The 19322-nt window shown below is 37.6% G+C and overlaps 1 protein-coding gene across 4 annotated transcripts in view; it reads left to right on the top strand.

The window, feature by feature from the left end:
* The window catches only part of CPED1 (cadherin like and PC-esterase domain containing 1), a 264988-nt gene that overhangs the window by 88531 nt on the left and 157135 nt on the right, over positions 1–19322 (top strand). For all 4 annotated transcript variants that reach the window (XM_059396509.1, XM_059396510.1, XM_059396511.1 and 1 more), the window contains 2 exons: positions 5467–5599; positions 7958–8126. In XM_059396509.1, the coding sequence (XP_059252492.1) occupies positions 5467–5599; positions 7958–8126 (302 nt within the window). The remainder of the gene's footprint in view (positions 1–5466; positions 5600–7957; positions 8127–19322) is intronic.

The raw sequence follows: 19322 nt of genomic DNA, 5'->3' as shown, positions 1-19322 counted from the left end.
GGGATTTATCGTGTAACATATTGGCTCATGTGATTCTGGAGGTTGAGAAGTCCCACGATCTGCCATCTGCAAGATGGAGACTCAGGAAAGCTGGCGATGTAGAGAGCCAATGGTTAGATTCCAGTCCAGGTCTGAAGGCCTGAAAACCAAGTGTACTAAGGGCAGGAGAAGATTGATGTCACAGCTCAATTAATGAGTCAGAGAGAGAGCAAATTCAACCTTCCTCGGCCTTTTTGTTCTGTTTAGGCGCTCAACAGATTGGTGGATGCCCAGCTACATCTGGGAGAGCTATCTGCTTCCATCAGTTCAAAGGCTGATCTCCTCTGAGCATACCCTCACAGACACACCCATAATATTTAAGCAGCTATCTGGGTATCGCTTGGTCCAGTCAAGTTGACACATAAAATTAACCAGTGCATCCTTTTGTCATTCCTACCCATAGACATTCTAGCCACTGGAACCTTCTTTCACAGGTGGTATGTTTATATACTCCCTTGCTTCTCTCCAATAGGCATCACAGTGTAGTAAGAGAAAAGTTATGAATTGTTGATATTTGATCAATATTCAGTCATTTTTTACATAACAAAATGCAGTTTCATACAATTCATCTTAAGCCATGACCTACTGCCATGTACAAATGCTCTTATTAAAGATCAAAGCTAATTTTTCTTTTTTTTTTTAAGATTTTATTTATTTGACAGACAGAGATCACAAGTAAGCAGAGAGGCAGGCAGAGAGAGAAAGAGAGGTAATTGGGCTCCCCGCTGAGCAGAGAGCCCAATGTGGGGCTCGATCCCAGGATCCTGGGATTACGACCCAAGCCGAAGGCAGAGGCTTAATCCACTGAGCCACCCAGGCGCCCTTAATGTTTCTTTCTTATTCACTCTTCTCCTCTGTGATGCACGCGCACTCACTCTCATACACACATAACGATTCTTTCTCTGGGACATGTGGCCAATAAGAAGAAAACTAGAGCAGAAGTTTGTATTTTCCAAATGCACGGTTTGCCTCATTCTCTATTTGCTCCCTCACTCTAGACTCTTCCCCAGGAAGCTGTCCATCGCACATTGCATCAATGGGGCTCCCTTGTCCCCTAACTTTTGACAGGAGATTAGAGTTCAGAAAGAGAGAACTTTGGGGTGGGTATTTGTCCCCTACCTGCTTCCCTGCCAGACCCTGGCTTAGAAGTGCCTGTGTTCTTCTACCTCTGGCCATAGCTCATGCTCAGCATCCTCTCTCAAAGCTCTGCCCTTTGCTTGGTTCTATAATCGCCACCCTCCTGGGCTTGGGGTGGCAAGATCTTCCCTTTCATCAGCCCTCAGAGCTTCACTACTTATTATTTTCCCTTATCGTTGCCTTCTTTAATAGTCACCTTCTGTAAGTTTCTTGGTTAATAGTCTTCACTTACCTCTTTGACTCTGCCATCCATTCATTTTCTCCCGGGGCTCTGACTGTTTTTTCCTGGCTATGACTTTAGCTTGTGCATATATTAATTTACCTTTATTATGTATATAAGTTCTACGGGTATGTTTGCATAGCTATATCTGTAGGCTAAGGACTAAGACTCGTAAATGTCTTGGGATAGAAAGAACAATTAATATATCCACAAATGGTACTTATTTTATAATTCTAATCTCAAAACTGATTGTTAATTATTAATTAAGACTTTCTATCTTCACGGGAGGTTTTAAAATAAGAAAATACTGGCTAACTATAGCTTCCTAATCTGAAATGCAAGACAATATTCAAACATTTATGAAATATAATTACATTTTCCAATATTACTTTCCTATTAATTATTAGCTCTGGGCAAAACATTAAATCAAATATAGCTTGAATTTGCCTGTTAATCTTTGCTAGTTTTCTAGTGTATAGTCTTTGCCTATAATGTATATAATTATATGGCATATAGAAGGGAAAAAATAAAATATTTTTAATTGGGATATCATTTTGTTCTCCAAGTACACGTTGACTTAAACGCCCCACCCCCACCACCACCAAACTAGCTCATTGCCAGAACAAATTTTTATTGAGCAGTTATTATGCTCCAACATCGTGTTCAAGGATGTGGGACAATCAAGAGATAGTGGGAAATCATCTTCTGGATTCTAGAAGATTCCTTGGCATTGTCACACACCCATTAGGCATTGGTTAGTAAGAATCAAAATGAAAGCCCAGGTCTTATGTTTCCGGTTGAATCTTTCTTTTCTTGAAACTGTACCATACTCGGAGGGTACCGACTGCGTGCCTGGCCAACCAAATGTTGGAAGGCAGGAGAAAAGCAGTCTTCATGCGTCTTTAAAAAATTGTTCGTTTTTTCCTCTGGGTTAGTGTTAAAATTACAAGCTTCATAGCTCTTTAAAATAAGCTAAGAGTAGCCCATAAATAAAAACACATAGATATTTCACATCTGTATCTGGATATGCATTCAGTCCTCATATTGTAGAGTAGAAAAGCGCTAAGGATACATGCTAGGAACTTCATATTTAATTACTGTCTGAAAATAGTAAATATGTGTTAATGAATTACAAGGCCATTTAAGACACTCATAGGCATATTATAGACACTCATCTCCCAGATTTCTCCCCAAAACAGAAGGAAGCTACTTTGGCATTGTTTATAGAAGATTTCTAGGTTCCTGTGTGTGTTGGGTGGTCAAGGGAAAAGGGGGAAATGGAATACATGCACACGCACACACACACACACACACGCACACACACACACACATATACACAAAGGGTAAAAGTTACTTTAATCAATATTAAATTCCATTGTTCAGCCACAGTTTCAGGGGCTGATGTGGAATGCTGACATATTCTTGACAATTCCTATACTGGACTCTTTGTGCTGTGTTTTAGGCTCTTCTCCTTGAACTAAGGCAAAAAAAAACAAAAAGGTGACATAAAATTATTTATTCTTTGACATATTTGCTGGCTACTACTTCCTGAAAATCACTGAGGTATTACCTTGGTGGAACACTTAATAGGGGCAGCTTCTCCAAAGTCCGCTCTGCTCGGGCTTCAAATCAATGCTGTGCTTCCTGGCAGTACGGATAAAAAGGAAATCAGAGTCAATTACACTGTTCTTGTATTATACAAAAGAAGGCCACAAATTAGCTCTTCTGGAGAGACAGAATCTTTCCTAGTAATAAATCCTAAAAAATGTCTACTTACTGTGAATTTAAAGGATTATATAAACATTTCAACTCTTCTTAAGTTGTGATTCCCAAGAAAAGAAATTATCTTAATGACTCTTCATTTGTCACATCCAAAAACAAGCAATTTGAGTATTTTTCTTATTATGATGTATTAGAACTTCATTAATAAGGAAGACTTACAAGGAGGCCATCATTTTTTTAGAAAAATCACACTGTGCTAAATAATGAGATATGGGAATACATTGAACAGCTTGACTTCTGCTGACTTTTACTTAAGAGTGTGAAGTGTTTTAAATTAGACTATGTTAGTATTGATGAAACGTGCACAAGGGGGAAAAATAATTTAAAGGCTTTGTTCCATTTTGAGAGCGAGATAAATTGTATAATTTAAAAATAAATCACTGTGACCTGACAGCAAGGAAACAACAACTCTCATGTGCTGTTGGAGGCAGTGGAAATTGGGGCAACATTTTTGGAAGCCAGTTCAATAAAACCTATCAAATTTACAATGCATGTATTTGTTGATCTGGCAGTTACACATATAGACTAGACTTTGCCCCTAGATAAACTTGTGAAAGTACACCAAAATAGATTTAGAAGAGCACTCATTGTGCAGTATTTTTGAAATAAAAAAGAAAAAATTACAACTATAATCTGAATACCTGACAATAAGAGAATGATTAAATCAAATGTATATTCATTTAATGGCACGCCCTAAGCCATTAAAAAAGCATAATGTAGTCCTATGTGTGTGCAAATGGCGAGGATTCCAGGATGGACTGGTAGGTAAATATGCCAGACATAGACCATTAGATAGCAATCCCCCCCTTTATCTGCAGGGGATGCGTTCCAGGAGCCCCAGGATGCTTGAAACCACAGATAGTACCGAACCCTATATGTACTTTTTTTTAATACATACACACCTAAGATAGAATTTATTTTCTAAATTAGGCATAATAAGAGATTGATAACAATAATTAATAATAAAATAGAACAGTTATAACTGGACTGTAAGAAAGTTATCTGAATGCAGTCTCAATCTTTGGAAATACGTGAGTGTGTTGCATTCATCCTTCGTGTGATGATGTGAGAGGATACCACGCTTGTATCATGAGATGAAGGGGGATGACACAGGCACTGTGACATTGCGTTAGGCTGCTGCTGACCTTCTGATGGTACGTCAGGAGGATCATTTGCTTCTTGACTGGGGTTGACCATGGGTAACTGAAACTGAGGAAAGCAAAACAATCGATAAAGGGGACTACCGTGATGTCTCTTTTGGATAATGGAAGAATCAGAAATACCTGCATATAAGTTGTATGGATATATTGATATATCAGTTTACATATTGAAGAACCGTATGCATCTTACCCATTATGCACTGATGCAGGTTACAAAAGGGAATATGTAAATATTGGCTTTGGCAGAGAGAGGTCTCAGATAGGGGTGGATTGCTGGATGTTTTTTTTTTCCCCCAATTTTATAACATTCTATAGAATTTGAATTTTTTTTAAAGATTTTATTTATTTATTTGACAGACAGAGATCACAAGTAGGCAGAGAGGCAGGCAGAGAGAGAGGAAGGGAAGCAGGCTCCCCGCCGAGCAGAGAACCCCATGTGGGGCTTGATCCCAGAACCCTGAGATCATAATCTGAGCTGAAGGCAGAGGCTTTAACCCACTGAGCCACCCAGGCGCCCCAATTTGAATTTTTTTAACCATGTACATTCAATACATTTTTTTTAAAATATCAGTGAGTGTTATTTAAAAAATATCAGTGAGTGTATTTAAAAAATATTAAATACTCTTTTACAAAATCATAAAACACTGTTTTTGAGTTGACCAAGATCATAAGGCATGACAGACTCTCTGGCACATGAAGGACTGTGCCATTGTCAGGAAATCAACTCAAGTTGTCCATGTGATATTCTCATCACAAGCAAAAGTCAGGTCCTGCAGCCATCTTCCCATCGTAAGAGTGCATCTGTTCTGTGTTTGGAGGATAGTTCTGCCTGGTGCAGGACAATAGGAGACATCAAATCTACCTCCCTTTCTGAGTAGGAAGAGTTGAAATCTGTTACTACAATTGTTTTCCTAATCTATTGTAAGAGAATGAACTGCAAAACAGAGAATGAACTGCAAAACCTCTCTGAACAGTTATGGAATGGATCTAACTTTGATTCAAAATGGAGAAACAATGGCTGCCTAGTTCCCATACACCCAGGAGCAGAACAGAGCAAACACTATTTTGGAGCAATTTCAAAAAGAAACAATGGAATGACTGGTTTTTGCTCTTTTGAATTTTTTTCAGAACTACGACTTCCGGTGAGCCCTTCTGTATGTCTGGATCAGAGCATGCAGTTAAAGCTGAGTACTTCGAGTCACCTTTTAAAACCAGTGAAGCCACATATGATGAAACCATGGGACTGGCGACATGAACAGCTGTAAGCTAATCATTTTGAACTGTTATATCCAGCATGCATTCTTGGAAACAGCTGACAGGAGAAAACCCCTGAAGATGTCTAGGGGGTATTACATGTTTGAATTATTGGGTTCTGTTACATAAAATTTTATATCTCTCTTTTTTTTAAATTTTATTTTTTTTCAGTGTTCCAAAATTCATTGTTTATGCACCACACCCAGTGCTGCATGCAATACGTGCCCTCCACAATACCCACCACCAGGCTCACCCCACCCCCGCAAAACCCTCAGTTTGTCTTTCAGATTCCACAGTCTCTCATCTATCACTTCTTAATAAAGAACGTCATCATTGATTTTTTTCTAGATTAATTCAAACCTCTCTTGCCATAGAATAAACATTTGGGTAAATAGGACTCTTATCTAGGAAGTTACATTAATGGAAATTGAATTTGAAACCTTGACAATGTGAAACTATAAAATTTTAACTTCCTTTTGGGGCGCCTGGGTGGCTCAGTGGATTGAGCCGCTGCCTTCGGCTCGGGTCATGATCTCAGGGTCCTGGGATCGAGTCCCGCATCGGGCTCTCTGCTCAGCAGGGAGCCTGCTTCCTCCTCTCTCTCTGCCTGCCTCTCTGCCTACTTGTGACCTCTCTCTGTCAAATAAATAAATAAAAATCTTAAAAAAAAAAAAAAAATTTTAACTTCCTTTTTTTTTTTTTAAAGTTTGTCTTATTTTTTTTTTTAAAGATTTTATTTATTTATTTGTAAGAGACAGAGGGAGAGAGAGCAAGCAAGCATAGGCAGACAAAGAGGCAGGCAGAGGCAGAGGGAGAAGCAGGCTCCCTGCCGAGCAAGGAGCCCGATGTGGGACTCGATCCCAGCACCCTGGGATCATGACCTGAGCCGAAGGCAGCTGCTTAACCAACTGAGCCACCCAGGCATCCCCCCCCCCTTTTTTTTTAAAGATTTTATTTATTTATTTGACAGAGAGAGAGAGATCGCAAGTTGGCAGAGAGGTAGGCAGAGAGAGCGGAGGAAGCAGGCTCCCTGCCAAGCAGAGAGCCCAACATGGGACTCGATCCCAGGACCCTGAGATCGTGACCTGAGCCGAAGGCAGAGGCTTAACCCACTGAGCCACCCAGGCGCCCCTAACTTCCGTTTTATACTCAAATGACATTGCCCTAGTCTATGAGTATGGCCAAATGAATTTTTCTCCAGTTATATATATAAACATATATATTTTTTTGACAATATGAAACTATAAAATTTTAACTTCCATTTTATACTCAAATGACATTGTCCTAGTCTATGATGGCCAAATGAATTTTTTTTCAAATATATCTATCTAGCAATCTAGCTATCTAGCTATCTATAGCTAGATAGCTAGATAGCTAGATAGATAGGCATATATAGATATAGATATATATAGGCATATATAGATAAAGATATAGTGATATATTTTATGGTTCCTAGGATCTAAGAAGACAACTGCAATAGCAAAATATTTAAGTTCCCTCCAAGGAAATGAATTTGTAATGTAGATAAATTATAGTGAAAAATGAAAAGCTTTTCATATCTTATCCAAGAAACAAAATAGTTTACTTCATCTAATTTTATAATTATCTGGTTGATGTCTACAGTTAATAGTATTTGTTGAAGAATCATATGCATCTCCTGCTTACCTAGACTTCAAAAGTTGAAATAGAACAATCTTCTCATTGGTCAAAAGTAGGTATTTGAAACAGAAATACTGTGTAAAAAGCAAATAACTAGATATTTTGGAATCTTTTATGATGAAAGTATACTTGTTTCACCACAAAATATTAATGTTAATTTTCCTTTGTAGCCTGAAGTGTTATCTTCACACTTTATTCTTTAAATGAACCCATAATTATCCACGGTGAAGTTATTGGGTAGAATCAGACCAGTAGGGAATGTATTTTGGCATATTTTTGGTGACCCGTCCACTCTCGGATAGTATATCTTTTCTTGTCAAGGAGAAGATAGAGCAAAGGCAGGCCAGGGCAGGACGGGAAAATGTCTTCACTATTCCTTAAACTGTAATTTGTATCACTTTGGTTGTAATGGTACATACATGACCAATTTATGTTTTTTAAACCTTTAAACCTTACTTTAGGTACTATATTCCCATCTTTCTCTTAAAAATTTTTAATTAAGTCTACCAGAGTGGAGAACTCATCAATTTGATCCCCTCTTCAGTACCTGTATATCCCCTGATAAGCAGTAGAATTGTTTAAGGAGACCCACACATTGAAGGCTACAGCCCAACAAAGGACAGATGAGTGTACAACGCTTCGAGGTAATTTGCAGATGATGTACCCTAAGTTATGGAGCATTAACTATGCTGGTTCACTTTTTTAGGAATCAAACGACAGTCCTTGCTCTACGTGAAACAGTCTTCCGAGCTGAAGAAATATCTGTGATTCTTAAAGTGTATGTGTTGGTGACGTCCTTGACACCTTTGCGTGCATTCATTCATTCAACCGGCACAGTTTGGAATCCACCAAAGAAAAAACGCTTCACTGTCAAGGTAAAATTTCTGTCGAAGCTGTCATTTCACTCAAAGTATACTGAAGATAAGTAAAGTGAGTCGAGCTGCCTTTCTCTGACCTTTAGGAGTATCAAATCCTGTTGAACAAAGATTGCCTCATTTTATTGCGGCAAGTTGAGGTTTTCATTTAATAGGTGCAGGTTCAAAAAGGAACTGGAAACAGCTTAATTCACGAGAGAACACAAAAGCCACAGCTTGTTTTCTCAATTCATCATTTTACTCCAATTCTTTGACCCATTTCAAAGCTAATCTTCAGTTGTGTTCTGTGTTCTTGACCTTCCTCTCATTCAAGAAAAATAAAGTCATTACAACAAATGAAAATAAAATTTTTCCCTTTTGTTTTCTTTTCATTCTTAGGAAGCAAAATGCCTATTTCATTACAGCAATCAATATGGAATATTTGCTGAGTGAAAAAGCTTTTAAGTGTTCCTAAGCTAGAAAGCCCTGACATAAAGCATGAGAATGTTTTCTGGGAAGAACTTACTAACAACCACAAAAGATTTAGGTGTAAAAGATAACTCAGGTTACCTCCGTTGAAAACAAAGTCTAGGAACAACACATTGGGTAATTTTAAGAAGTTTCCAATTTTTTTTTTAAGATTTTATTTATTTATATGACAGAGAATGAGAAAGAGAGCACGAGTAGGGGAAGGGGTGGAGAGAGAGGGAGGAAGAAAAGCAGGAAGCCGGAAGTGGGGCTCCATCCCAGCACCTAGAGATCATGACCTGACCTGAAGGCAGACGCTTACATGACTGAGCCACCCATGTGCCCCAAGAAGTTTCCAATTTTAGAGAAATAATTGTTCAGAGGACAGGTAAAAGGAAATAGGAAGAAACTAAAAGAACACATAAGTATCTTAACTTGTATGTTCTTTCAGTTTCTTCCCATTTTCTCATATCCATTCTCTGAACAGTTATTTCTCGAAAATAAAATATTTCGGGGCGCCTGGGTGGCTCAGTGGGTTAAGGCCTCTGCCTTCGGCTCAGGTCATGATCCCACATCGGGCTCTCTGCTTAGCAGGGAGCCTGCTTCCTCCTCTCTCTCTCTGCCTGCCTCTCTGCCTACTTGTGATCTCTGTCTGTCAAATAAATAAATAAAATCTTTAAAATAAAATAAAATAAAAAATTTCTTCAAAGAGCAAACACTACATGATCTCACTTATAGGAGAATCCAAAATTGTCAAGCTCACAGAAACAAAGAATAGAATGGTAGTTATCAGGGGCTGGGGGAGGGGGGAGTGAGAAGGCATTGTTCAATTGGTACAAAGTTTCACTTATGCAAGATGAGTATGTTCTAGAGTTTTATGGACAGTAGAGTGCTACAGTTAATAATACTAAGATTTTCTAAGAGAAGAGAACTTATGTTAAATGCCCATATCACTAAATAATACATACATATGTACATACATACATAGGAGGTAAAATTTGGAAGGAAGAGTTGTGATTATGGCAATGGTTTCATACGTGTATTTATCTCCAAACTCATCAAATTGTATGTATTAAATAGGTACAATTTCTTGTATTTCAATCATAATAAAGCAGTTTAAGAAAAAGAATGTAAAAGTGCTTTTTATAGTTTCAAGAGATTCAGAAGTGACTGAACCTGATGTTTTTCAGAGTTTCATTGTAGATAAACTACATTGTAAATTCTCCAAAATCTTCCAGTGGTGAAAAATCTTTAAATGGCCCATTAGATATTGTTGATTAAAAAAAGATTAGCATGAGAAAAGATACAGGTGCCGTATTCCTTAGTATAATAAATGGCTGACATTTTAAGGAAATACCATTGTTGACTTTAGTCTTAAGGGCAGTTTATTTTAGGACAGTCATCTTAACCATATCAACCTAGGTGGTTTTTAGTTAATTATGAAAAAGCAGAATCAAATTTGGTTTGTCTTTCATGTTATCTCCCACTAGTTTTTACAGTGGTTGTTTATATTTCCCTAAGTACCTTTCATTATTTTCAAATTTCCCTTTCCATTAGGTTGAATTATATGAAACTGCTGATATTTGGTCATTTTTGGCCTACGAAAAAATTGCAGTTTCTTACAATGCAGCCTAATATTTGGAACTCAGGTACAGAGAGAGAAAACGAATCATATTCTTCCATTCATGTCACATTCAGGTATTCAACAAATATTTACTCAGCACAGTCCAAAACCCCTGTTCTTATAGAATTACACGAGCAGTCTGTGCAAGACTCCTACATTGATCTATGCAATCCATTTTATCCCCTTTCCCCATTCAATTCCCTTGCTCCTTAAAAGACCACCATTATAATGATTTAATGTGTATCATTTAGTTTAGGTGATTGTAAAATATGCCATTTTGTTTTGTTATGCTTATATATGCTTTTAATTTATGTAAATTGTATTAGAGACTTTTTTCTTTTACCTTTTTAAAGTGCAGCACTACATATTTTCAAGAAGGAAACATTCACATTACCTGTACACCTTCTATGTTACTTTTCACTGCTGTACAGTATTCCATGCCTATATTCTGTTAGAGTTTACCTACCCACACCTCCAGTGATAGACAGCTTGATTGTTCCAACTCTTGGCTAAACCAAATAGTGCAGAGTCTTATATATGACTCTTTATGAACCAGCATATGATTTTTCCAGAGAATATATGCCTGTCATGGGACTTGCTAGGTCATAAGACATGGGTTCATTTGATAGAATTAAATAAACCCAGCTCACCTTCTAGAAGGCCATTATCAGTTTCTGTGCCATGATCAGTTTCTCCATATCCCTACAACCTGCCCAACACTGACCTTTCCAGCTTGTAACAGGTGACAAGGTGACATTTTACTTTTGCATATTTGTCATCTATCTGTTAACTTAGTCCATAATGTCCTTTGTTGGTCAGGAATCTTCAATTGACTATTGAAATTAATGTTTCCTTATAATGCCTGCTTTGGAGATTTAGTTCTAGAAATTGTTTCTTATCTCTAAGCCCTGGGATAGGCTACTCCCCTTTCTCCTATTACCTTTATAATTTTTTTTTCTGGACATAAAAATATTTTATTCAACTAGGTGAAGTTTTTTATTCAACTTGATCCAGATTTCTTTTTCTATATAATCAGTTCTCACTGGCTAAAAACTCATCATTTCCTATGAATCTAATATCACCTTTATTGTATAAGTTCCCATTTGTATATGAGGCTGCTTCTGAGCTCTCTGTTCTGTTCCAGTTGGCCCCCTTGTTTTTCTTATTTTGGTAGTGTACATATATCTTAGTCCCTGGCAGGGAAGTTCCTTCTTTGTACCTTTTCTTTACAAAATTTAATTAGCTGTGTTGTAGACATTATTTCCTCATACTTATTTTAGGATATCAAGTATATATTTTAAAAGCCTATGTAATTTCAATATATAATTACATTGAAGTTGTAATTTAATTTTTGAAGAATTGAATGTTCATAATATTAAGTCTATTTATTTATTCAAATCATTTTTTCCTTTATTAGAGTTTAAAATGCTTTCTCCACAAAGACCTTACATGTTCTCACTTATGTTTATTTCTAGATTCCTTAGAATATTAACTGATATACTTTTTGAAATTTTATTGTCTATTCCATTCTTACTAGGATAGAGAAATACTATATTTGAAGTTAATCTTGTATTTGGTAAATTTGTTCCAATAATTTTACCTTTAAATCCACTGAGTTTGGGTTTTCAAGGCAGGTGATTGTTTTATCTTTCCTTCCTTCCTTCCTTTACTAATTTTGGCCAGAATCTCCTGTATTAGTTTTAAAGGTAGAAATGAAAGGTAAATATTCTCATATTGTTCTTCATCTCGTGTTTCTCTATTAAGTATAATGCTCGCTGTGAGGTTTTTGGTTTTTAATCTTAACAATTACTGCCCAAGCAGTGAGACTGTAACTAGCCAAACTATATCCAACTTCCTGTTACAACGATTGCAACATATTGGTAATTTTGTTTCCTCCGGACCATCTCCCTCCTCTTTCCAGATAACAGTTTATTTTGAAACAAATCCCAGATATCATATGATTTCATTTGTAAACCTTTTTTAGAGTAGAACTCTGAGGGAGATGGATTTATAAACTTTACAAATTAAATAAGTTCCCTTTTATTTTTAGTTAGCTAGAAGTCTTTGCCATAAAAAGATTTTGAACTTTACAAATGTTTTTTTCTGCATTAATAAAATTAAATCACTTTTTTCCTCCTCAAGCTTATTTTTGTGGTATATGACATTGCTAGATTTTCTTTTCAGAGAACCCCCTTGCATCACTGAGATAAAACCTATGTGATTATTTGGTGTTATTTTTAAATACTCTCTTGGATTTGTTTAGTTATGGTTTTTATGTCTATGTTTATAAATGATGTGGAACTATAATTGTATTTTCTTATACTTATGTCATTTTTAGAGTTGAGATTACTGGATAAAATAGGACGGATAACACTCACTCCTTTTCAGTGTTCTGGAACAACTTGTGTAAGCTAGGAATGACTTCTCCTACTTGTTTACAGTATCCTCCTGGACCTGTTTCTCTTCTTCATGGGTGTTTCCAGTTTGGGCCTGAAGTCTTTTACATTTTAATTCTGGGAAATTTGTTTTCATTATTTTTGAAACATTTTGCTCACCGTTTTTTCTTTCTTTCTTCTGTTGTCCAGATTTTGACCCCTTTGTTTCATGTGCTGATACCCCTTAAGATCTATGCACATTTTTACTTAGATTTATTAATTTCTTATTTTATATCCTCTTGCTTCGTTTTGGTGGTTTCTCTTGTTCACAGTTCATTTTGATACTGTCTTCCATCATCTCCTTGAATATATATGTCTTAAAGATTTTATTTGTTTATTGGAGAGACAGCGAAAAAGAGCATGGGGGAGGGTGCAGGTGGAGTGCAGAAGGAGAGGGAGAAGCTGGAAGCAGGATGCGGAGCTCGATCCCAGGACTCTGGGATCATGACCTGAGCCAAAGACAGGTGCTTAACTGACTGTGCCACCCAGGAGTCCCTTCCTTTACTATATTCATCAGGCTTTTTAAAAGTTCCTAGTGCATTAGTTTTAGAGATAAGTGTGTGATCCATTGCACCCTGGTGCCCCAAGTCCTTTAGTTCAAGTAGCATCATATAAGTCTTTTCCTTTGTTGCCTTACTTTTACTTTGTTTGCCTCCTGCTGGAGGTAGCTGTATTTCCATGTGTCCCTGTTTTGTCCTTCGAGCTTAAGTTCTGCAGGTACGATTTATTCCAGCTGGTATGCTCTTGGCGGAAGGCCAGTCCTGCAGGTGTGTCCAAGGAGATGGCGGAAGAGGAGTTCCAAGCATCCGAAACCCATTTTCAATCATTGCCCCCTGCAGCCCCGCGAGCAGTGGTTTCTCTGGTCAGAATTTCACTCCCTCAACTCTTAGGAAGTAAAGCTTTGCGAGGAGGCACTTCTCTCCATGATCGTCCATCAAACTTGAGAGGGAGTGGAGGCAAGAGCGGACGCCAGATGGGATATAATCCCACCCCTCCTCGTCCCGTCTTCACCTGAGCAGGACATTATCTGATCCCCTCACCCCAAATTAAGCAAGCTGATTCCTGGGGTGGACTTTATGACACCCTGAACAGGAATGGAGGAAACAGTGATTGTCCTTAGGGGATCACAGTGGGGGAGGCAGGAGGAAAACAAGACCAATCTCCTCCGTCCTCAGAGGAACCCCTGGCACTCACCCTCCCCACATTCCGGTGGTCCCGCCCCTTGCCACCTCCACTGGCCAGACCAGTTCGAAACAGCTTTCCCAAATCCCCTTCACACAGGTTTTTATTATTTATTCTTTTGAAGCTTCCTCCCTCTGCCTTTTTTTTTTTTTTTTTTTTTTTAAAGCATCACTTCCCCTAAGCCCATTAGAAACGACCGGTAGAAATGAAACCCCTTTTTTTGTGATATTTTTTATGTACAGTGGACCCCTTATCAGCACATTAGCTTTCTGCGGTTTGAGTTCGTCCCACGCCCCTGCCCTGCCCCCAAAGACTTCCGGAAGCAGATGACCCTCCTTTTGATGAGTCAGCAGAAGGTCTGTAGTAGCCCTAATGCTACATCACAGCGCCTTCGTCACCCGCTTCACTTCCTCCCTCGCATAAGTACTTTATCGCCTCTCATCACCGAAGAAGGGTGAGTACAGCACAATGAGCTATTTCCAGAGGGACAGAAACCACATTCACGTAACTTTTATTACAGCCAACTGTTAAAATTGTTTTTTTGTTTTAAAGATTTAATTTATTTGACAGACAGAGATCACAAGTAGGCAGAGAGGCAGGCAGAGAGAGAGAAGGAAGCAGACTCCCCGCCGAGCAGGGAGCCCCATGCGGGGCTCGATCCCAGGACCCTGAGATCATGACCTGAGCCGAAGGCAGAGGCTTTAACCCACTGAACCACCCAGGTGCCCCCAGTTGTTCTGTTTTATCATTAGTTATTGTTGTTCATCTCTCACTGTGCCTAATTTATAAAATAAACTTTATGCCAGGTGCGTATGTGTAAGAAAAAACGTAGTACATCGAAGGTCGGGTACTCTCCGGAGTTTCAGGCATTCACTGGGGGTCTTGATTGTATCTGCCCTGTGGATAAGAGGAGACTACTGTATTTCCTGAAGATCAAGCGTGAGACAAGAAAGCTCTTTGTGATTTGGTTTTCATGCTTTATTCACTATTTTGTTCCTTATTCATATCCTCCACACGTCTGCAGGACAGAAGCAAGCTGTAGGTGTAGCACTGGAAAGTATGCAGTCCTTGTCATTTTCATCCTCTCCTTGGGGTTTTTCAAGATCTTGCCTGGTTGTTCTGGACAATACAGTTACCTGCTCTCAAAGGGAAGTAGTGCAACTTCCTGGGTTAATGTGCCAGAGAGCAATTATTTCTTACGAGGTCAAGGTTATACTTGATGCTACAGAGAGATTTCCGAAAACAAGAGAGTATCTATTTACCCTTCAAGTGGAGTACTTATTGCTTCAGCTGAAACAAATGGATTATACTTAACCGTTAAATCATTTGCCCATCTTCCAAAATACTGCTTCCTCCTGAGATTTTAGATGTGAAAAATACATGGAAATGGTTCTTAGTGCTAATGTGGAAGACAGGACCAAGATCTTCTGTAAGGACTATATGACATCAAAGTTTTATTAAACACTGTTTTTAAATTCCACAAAACATTGTGTGTGTGTGTGTGTGTGTGTGTGTGTGAGTTCTCAACTCAAAGGCCAGATGACTTAGTTAAATCAGTAGTGATTTATGCACTATGCAGTGAGGCAAACCCACTAAACTGGTTATCAGTGGCCATTTATAGAATATTCTGGCAGCTAAAGGAGGTATGAAAGTAATAACAGATAGAGCTAGGAGCTCATTTATTTCCAATTAGGTTTGCTGCTGAGATACTTTCTCTACCAAAGCTTTAGAGAGAGTTGAAAAATATCAAGAAATGCAAATTTGAGAAATAATGGCAAGTAGATGCGTTGTAAACTAAATTTTTCTAAACTCTCCTTCTATACAATAAAAATAATTTCGAATTTAAGTATTAGGTGTTTTCAAAGGTTGTTCAAATTTAAAAGTGGAGGGAAGATAGAAGGGAAAAAATTAATAGCACATGTAACACTTGCTTACTATATCCTTTGATTCAATTTTAAATAACCATTTCTTGGTGAGTTTAATAAACCCAATTTTAAGTGATATTTTATTTAAAAAATTCTTCCCTTGAAAAGCTTTCAATTCAGTTATAAAAAACTCCAGTTTTATCTAGGAATTCAAGAGTGGAATCTCTTGCACAACCATCATAACTGTAGCTTTCAGTCAACTGCGTCAATGGCTGTCTTTATACACAGGTCATATAGATTAACTGAAAGAAATGTCATAAATTTAAATTTGGCCCCTACAGTAAAAGGTAACAATTTATTCCTTTATCCATCCTAGTTATCCAGCCGAGAGAGAACTCTCATATCTGTAACTTCTTTATGATGTCTGGAGATTCTTTATACCTGTGATCATAACAGACTGCTTTTGATGAAAATGTGTTGCTTGAGTGATTTGTGACTTACAGCAGGAAGACCTGTCAAAAGTCTTATTTTGTCTAGTTGAGACATAACTTAAATGAATCCATTGTTTGACTAGCCACCATCCCACATTTAAAGACGTTCATTTGTTGATGTTCGGTACTCAGAAGTTATATGAAGATGATTTCTCGAGTGTAATCAGTTCTTGATAAATGTCTCTTGGACTGAATTCCATCAAGGATCATTTAGGACATTTTTTTGAAGAAGGAAAATTGTCTTTATTTGTAGATGATATGCTCTTTTTAATTGAAGTGTAATTGGCATACAGTATCTTGTTAGTTTCTGGTGTACGTCCTAGTGATTTGAGACTTTAATACCTTATGAAATGACCCCGTGCTAAGCCTAGTTACTAACATCATTTTTAAATGTTTAACTGTGTGAAGAAATTGCCCAAATCTATTTAATCCCTAACCATTCTAACTTAGCTCATATATTTAGCAATGGTCCTCTAGTGGCCTTCTGGCAAATGCAATAGACAGATGTCATTGTTTGGATTTCTGAACAGGGCCACTCTGATAGAAAGGGAGAACATGGGACACTGAAGCTTTTTCTTAAGTAAGTATCTGTAAGAATCATCTCCCGTGGAAACCCAAGTTAAAGTAAGCTCCTGCCCAGGCTTGAGACTCTAAATCACCAGCTCTCTACCCCCGCCGTGGTGGCCTTCTGGGGGGTCATTCTTCCATCTCCAGTGCCTGTGGTACTCTCTCACTTCCAGGAGATCAGCAAATGTGCACGGAGGAGAGCATGAACTTTGGCAAAGCAAGAGATGTTGTTATTTACAAAGACCCTTTTTAAAGAAGGCATATATCTCTTACTCGGTTTTGGAGACATAACACAGTTGCAGGGATGAAGTTAGCCTCGTTTGTCATTGGTATTTACGCACGGTCTTTCATGATGTCAGGGGAGATGGCTCATATATTCCCAGGGTAAAAATGAGTAATGCCTCTGGATGCAGGTTAAAGTTACAGTATGGCTTATCAACCTTAGGAAGTGTTCTTCTTCTCATCTTCATTTTATGTCTAAAACTGCAGACTATGGACCTGACCTTGTAAAAGACTTTTTCACTGAGCATCTGGCCCTTCTGCAGGCCCCTCAGTGATTTATGTCAGCTTGTGGAAGGAATGCGAATAAAACGCTGCTCTTAGAGTTTGTAAAATGAGTTGATCTATTACTTAATCTACTCTTACTTGGATTAAATTTAAAAATTGCCTCTGGGTGTTCATTTTTAAGTTTGATATTGTATAAATAAAAATGATAGGTAACAAGCACAAAATTAAATAAACATGTGGCCAAAGCTGACACAATAAAAGCTAAGTAATAATTGAAAAGTAAAACGTATCCAATCAGCCCATGCTGGTGTTAGATGTTATTTCAGAAATATATTTGCTATGGAGAATGATTGTTTTGCAACTGCACATGATTTTTAAATCATTTTGTAATAATTTTATTATTCTGCATTGATACTGTTGATGGCAACTTTGTCTCTGATTTCAAAATTTTTCATTCACTCATTCATTTCATTTATTCATTCCCAGCTTTGTTCCATAAAAGGTTTGTCAGGTAATTATGTACATTCATTAATTCTTAATACTGCACTGGATTACTATCCTAAATAAGAGAAGAATTATTCATTAATCAGATTCATGTTTATTTGATCAAAAATGAGCACTGGGTGTGGTGCATAAACAGCGAATTTTGGAACACTGAAAAAAAATAAAATTTTTTAAAAATGATCATTTAAACATGTGACCATAAGCTTCAGAACAGCAAGCAATGTGTCTGTCTCCTGAGAGCCTCAGAAAATGCTGGGTACATGGCAGACATTCAAACAATGTTTATCAATGACCGGTTGTCTATCATTGTCATTTTTGTTAAAGGTATCTCATTAAAACATGCAAAAAAACTTTCCTTTTGGCAAAATAGATTGAAGAATCAGTTCTGCCACAGAAGATAAATATGATGAATTTACCTTTAACAGTCTTTCTTAGTTCAGACCTGTCTTTTCTGAACTCGTTAATTAATATTAATATATGCAAATATATTGATATTAATATATGCAAATAAAATCAGCTAGTATGTACATATATATGTATTACATATATATGTAATATATATATTACATATATATAAAATGTGTTACAATGACAACATAATGTAAAAGTTAACCCTAGTAAATAAACTTGCTAATTGTTATTTCCTTTAACACTAGAAAACTGATGGGCAAATGTTAATTGTATATCCAGAAAGATGGCGGTTAGCTAACATGTAGAGATCTCAATGTGAAATCAGGGGAGGTAAATGAATTCTTTCAGAATGAAAGATGGAAAGGGAATTTCTCAGTGGCATTTGGACATTAGGATGTGTATTTCCCTACTCATTTGCTTCCGTCCTTCACCGGTCTTGTTCAAAGCCCGCTTCTCTCTGGCGCCATCTAGTGGATGCCTGTGCAAGGATGACAAAGGGGTCCAGATGAGGACTTGGAAGCAAGTGTTACTTCTCCAAAGTGGAGCCTAAAAATCCATGGCATATGGCCGTCATGGACACTCGTAAATTAGGTAATGCAGGCTCACCCAGCGTGGGAGCACCGCTCTGATTTGTTACACTTTGCTGACCCTAAGTAAAAAGATAAAGATAAAGGCAAAGATAAGACACAGAGTGACATACAGAGTACTTAGAGCAAAAAATGAGCATGGAAAAAGTCCTAATATAAGCAATGTTTCACATACTTTAATCATCCATAATGCATAGATTCCAGAGCAGCTGTAATTCCTTCCTTTGCTACCTTCCATCCAATACAGAATGTTAAGATGGCGCTCTGGGTAATAGACGCATGAATGAAGGTAAAACTCTTTGCAATCTTCCTGAATTTTTCCACTTCTGTGCAGGCACCTAGAGAGTTACTAAATTTAATTTTATAAATCTTGATTCCTAGATTTTGACAACAAGTCTCACCTGAGTTTTTCCATCACTGTGTAGTGGTAAATATCTTCTGAGGACAGAAAAATATGTTGGGAGAAAAAAAAAAATCAGATAAAGTCAGCAAAGAATCAAGAGAACAAAAACAAAGAACAAAAGTTTATTGGCCCAGGTGGCGCCTGGGTGGCTCAGTGGGTTAAGCTGCTGCCTT

Source organism: Mustela nigripes, chromosome 4, assembly GCF_022355385.1.
Source record: "Mustela nigripes isolate SB6536 chromosome 4, MUSNIG.SB6536, whole genome shotgun sequence".
Classification (NCBI taxonomy): Eukaryota; Metazoa; Chordata; class Mammalia; order Carnivora; family Mustelidae; genus Mustela; species Mustela nigripes.
The sequence above is the reverse complement of the archived record's forward strand: the minus strand, read 5'-3'. Positions and strand labels throughout refer to the sequence as shown.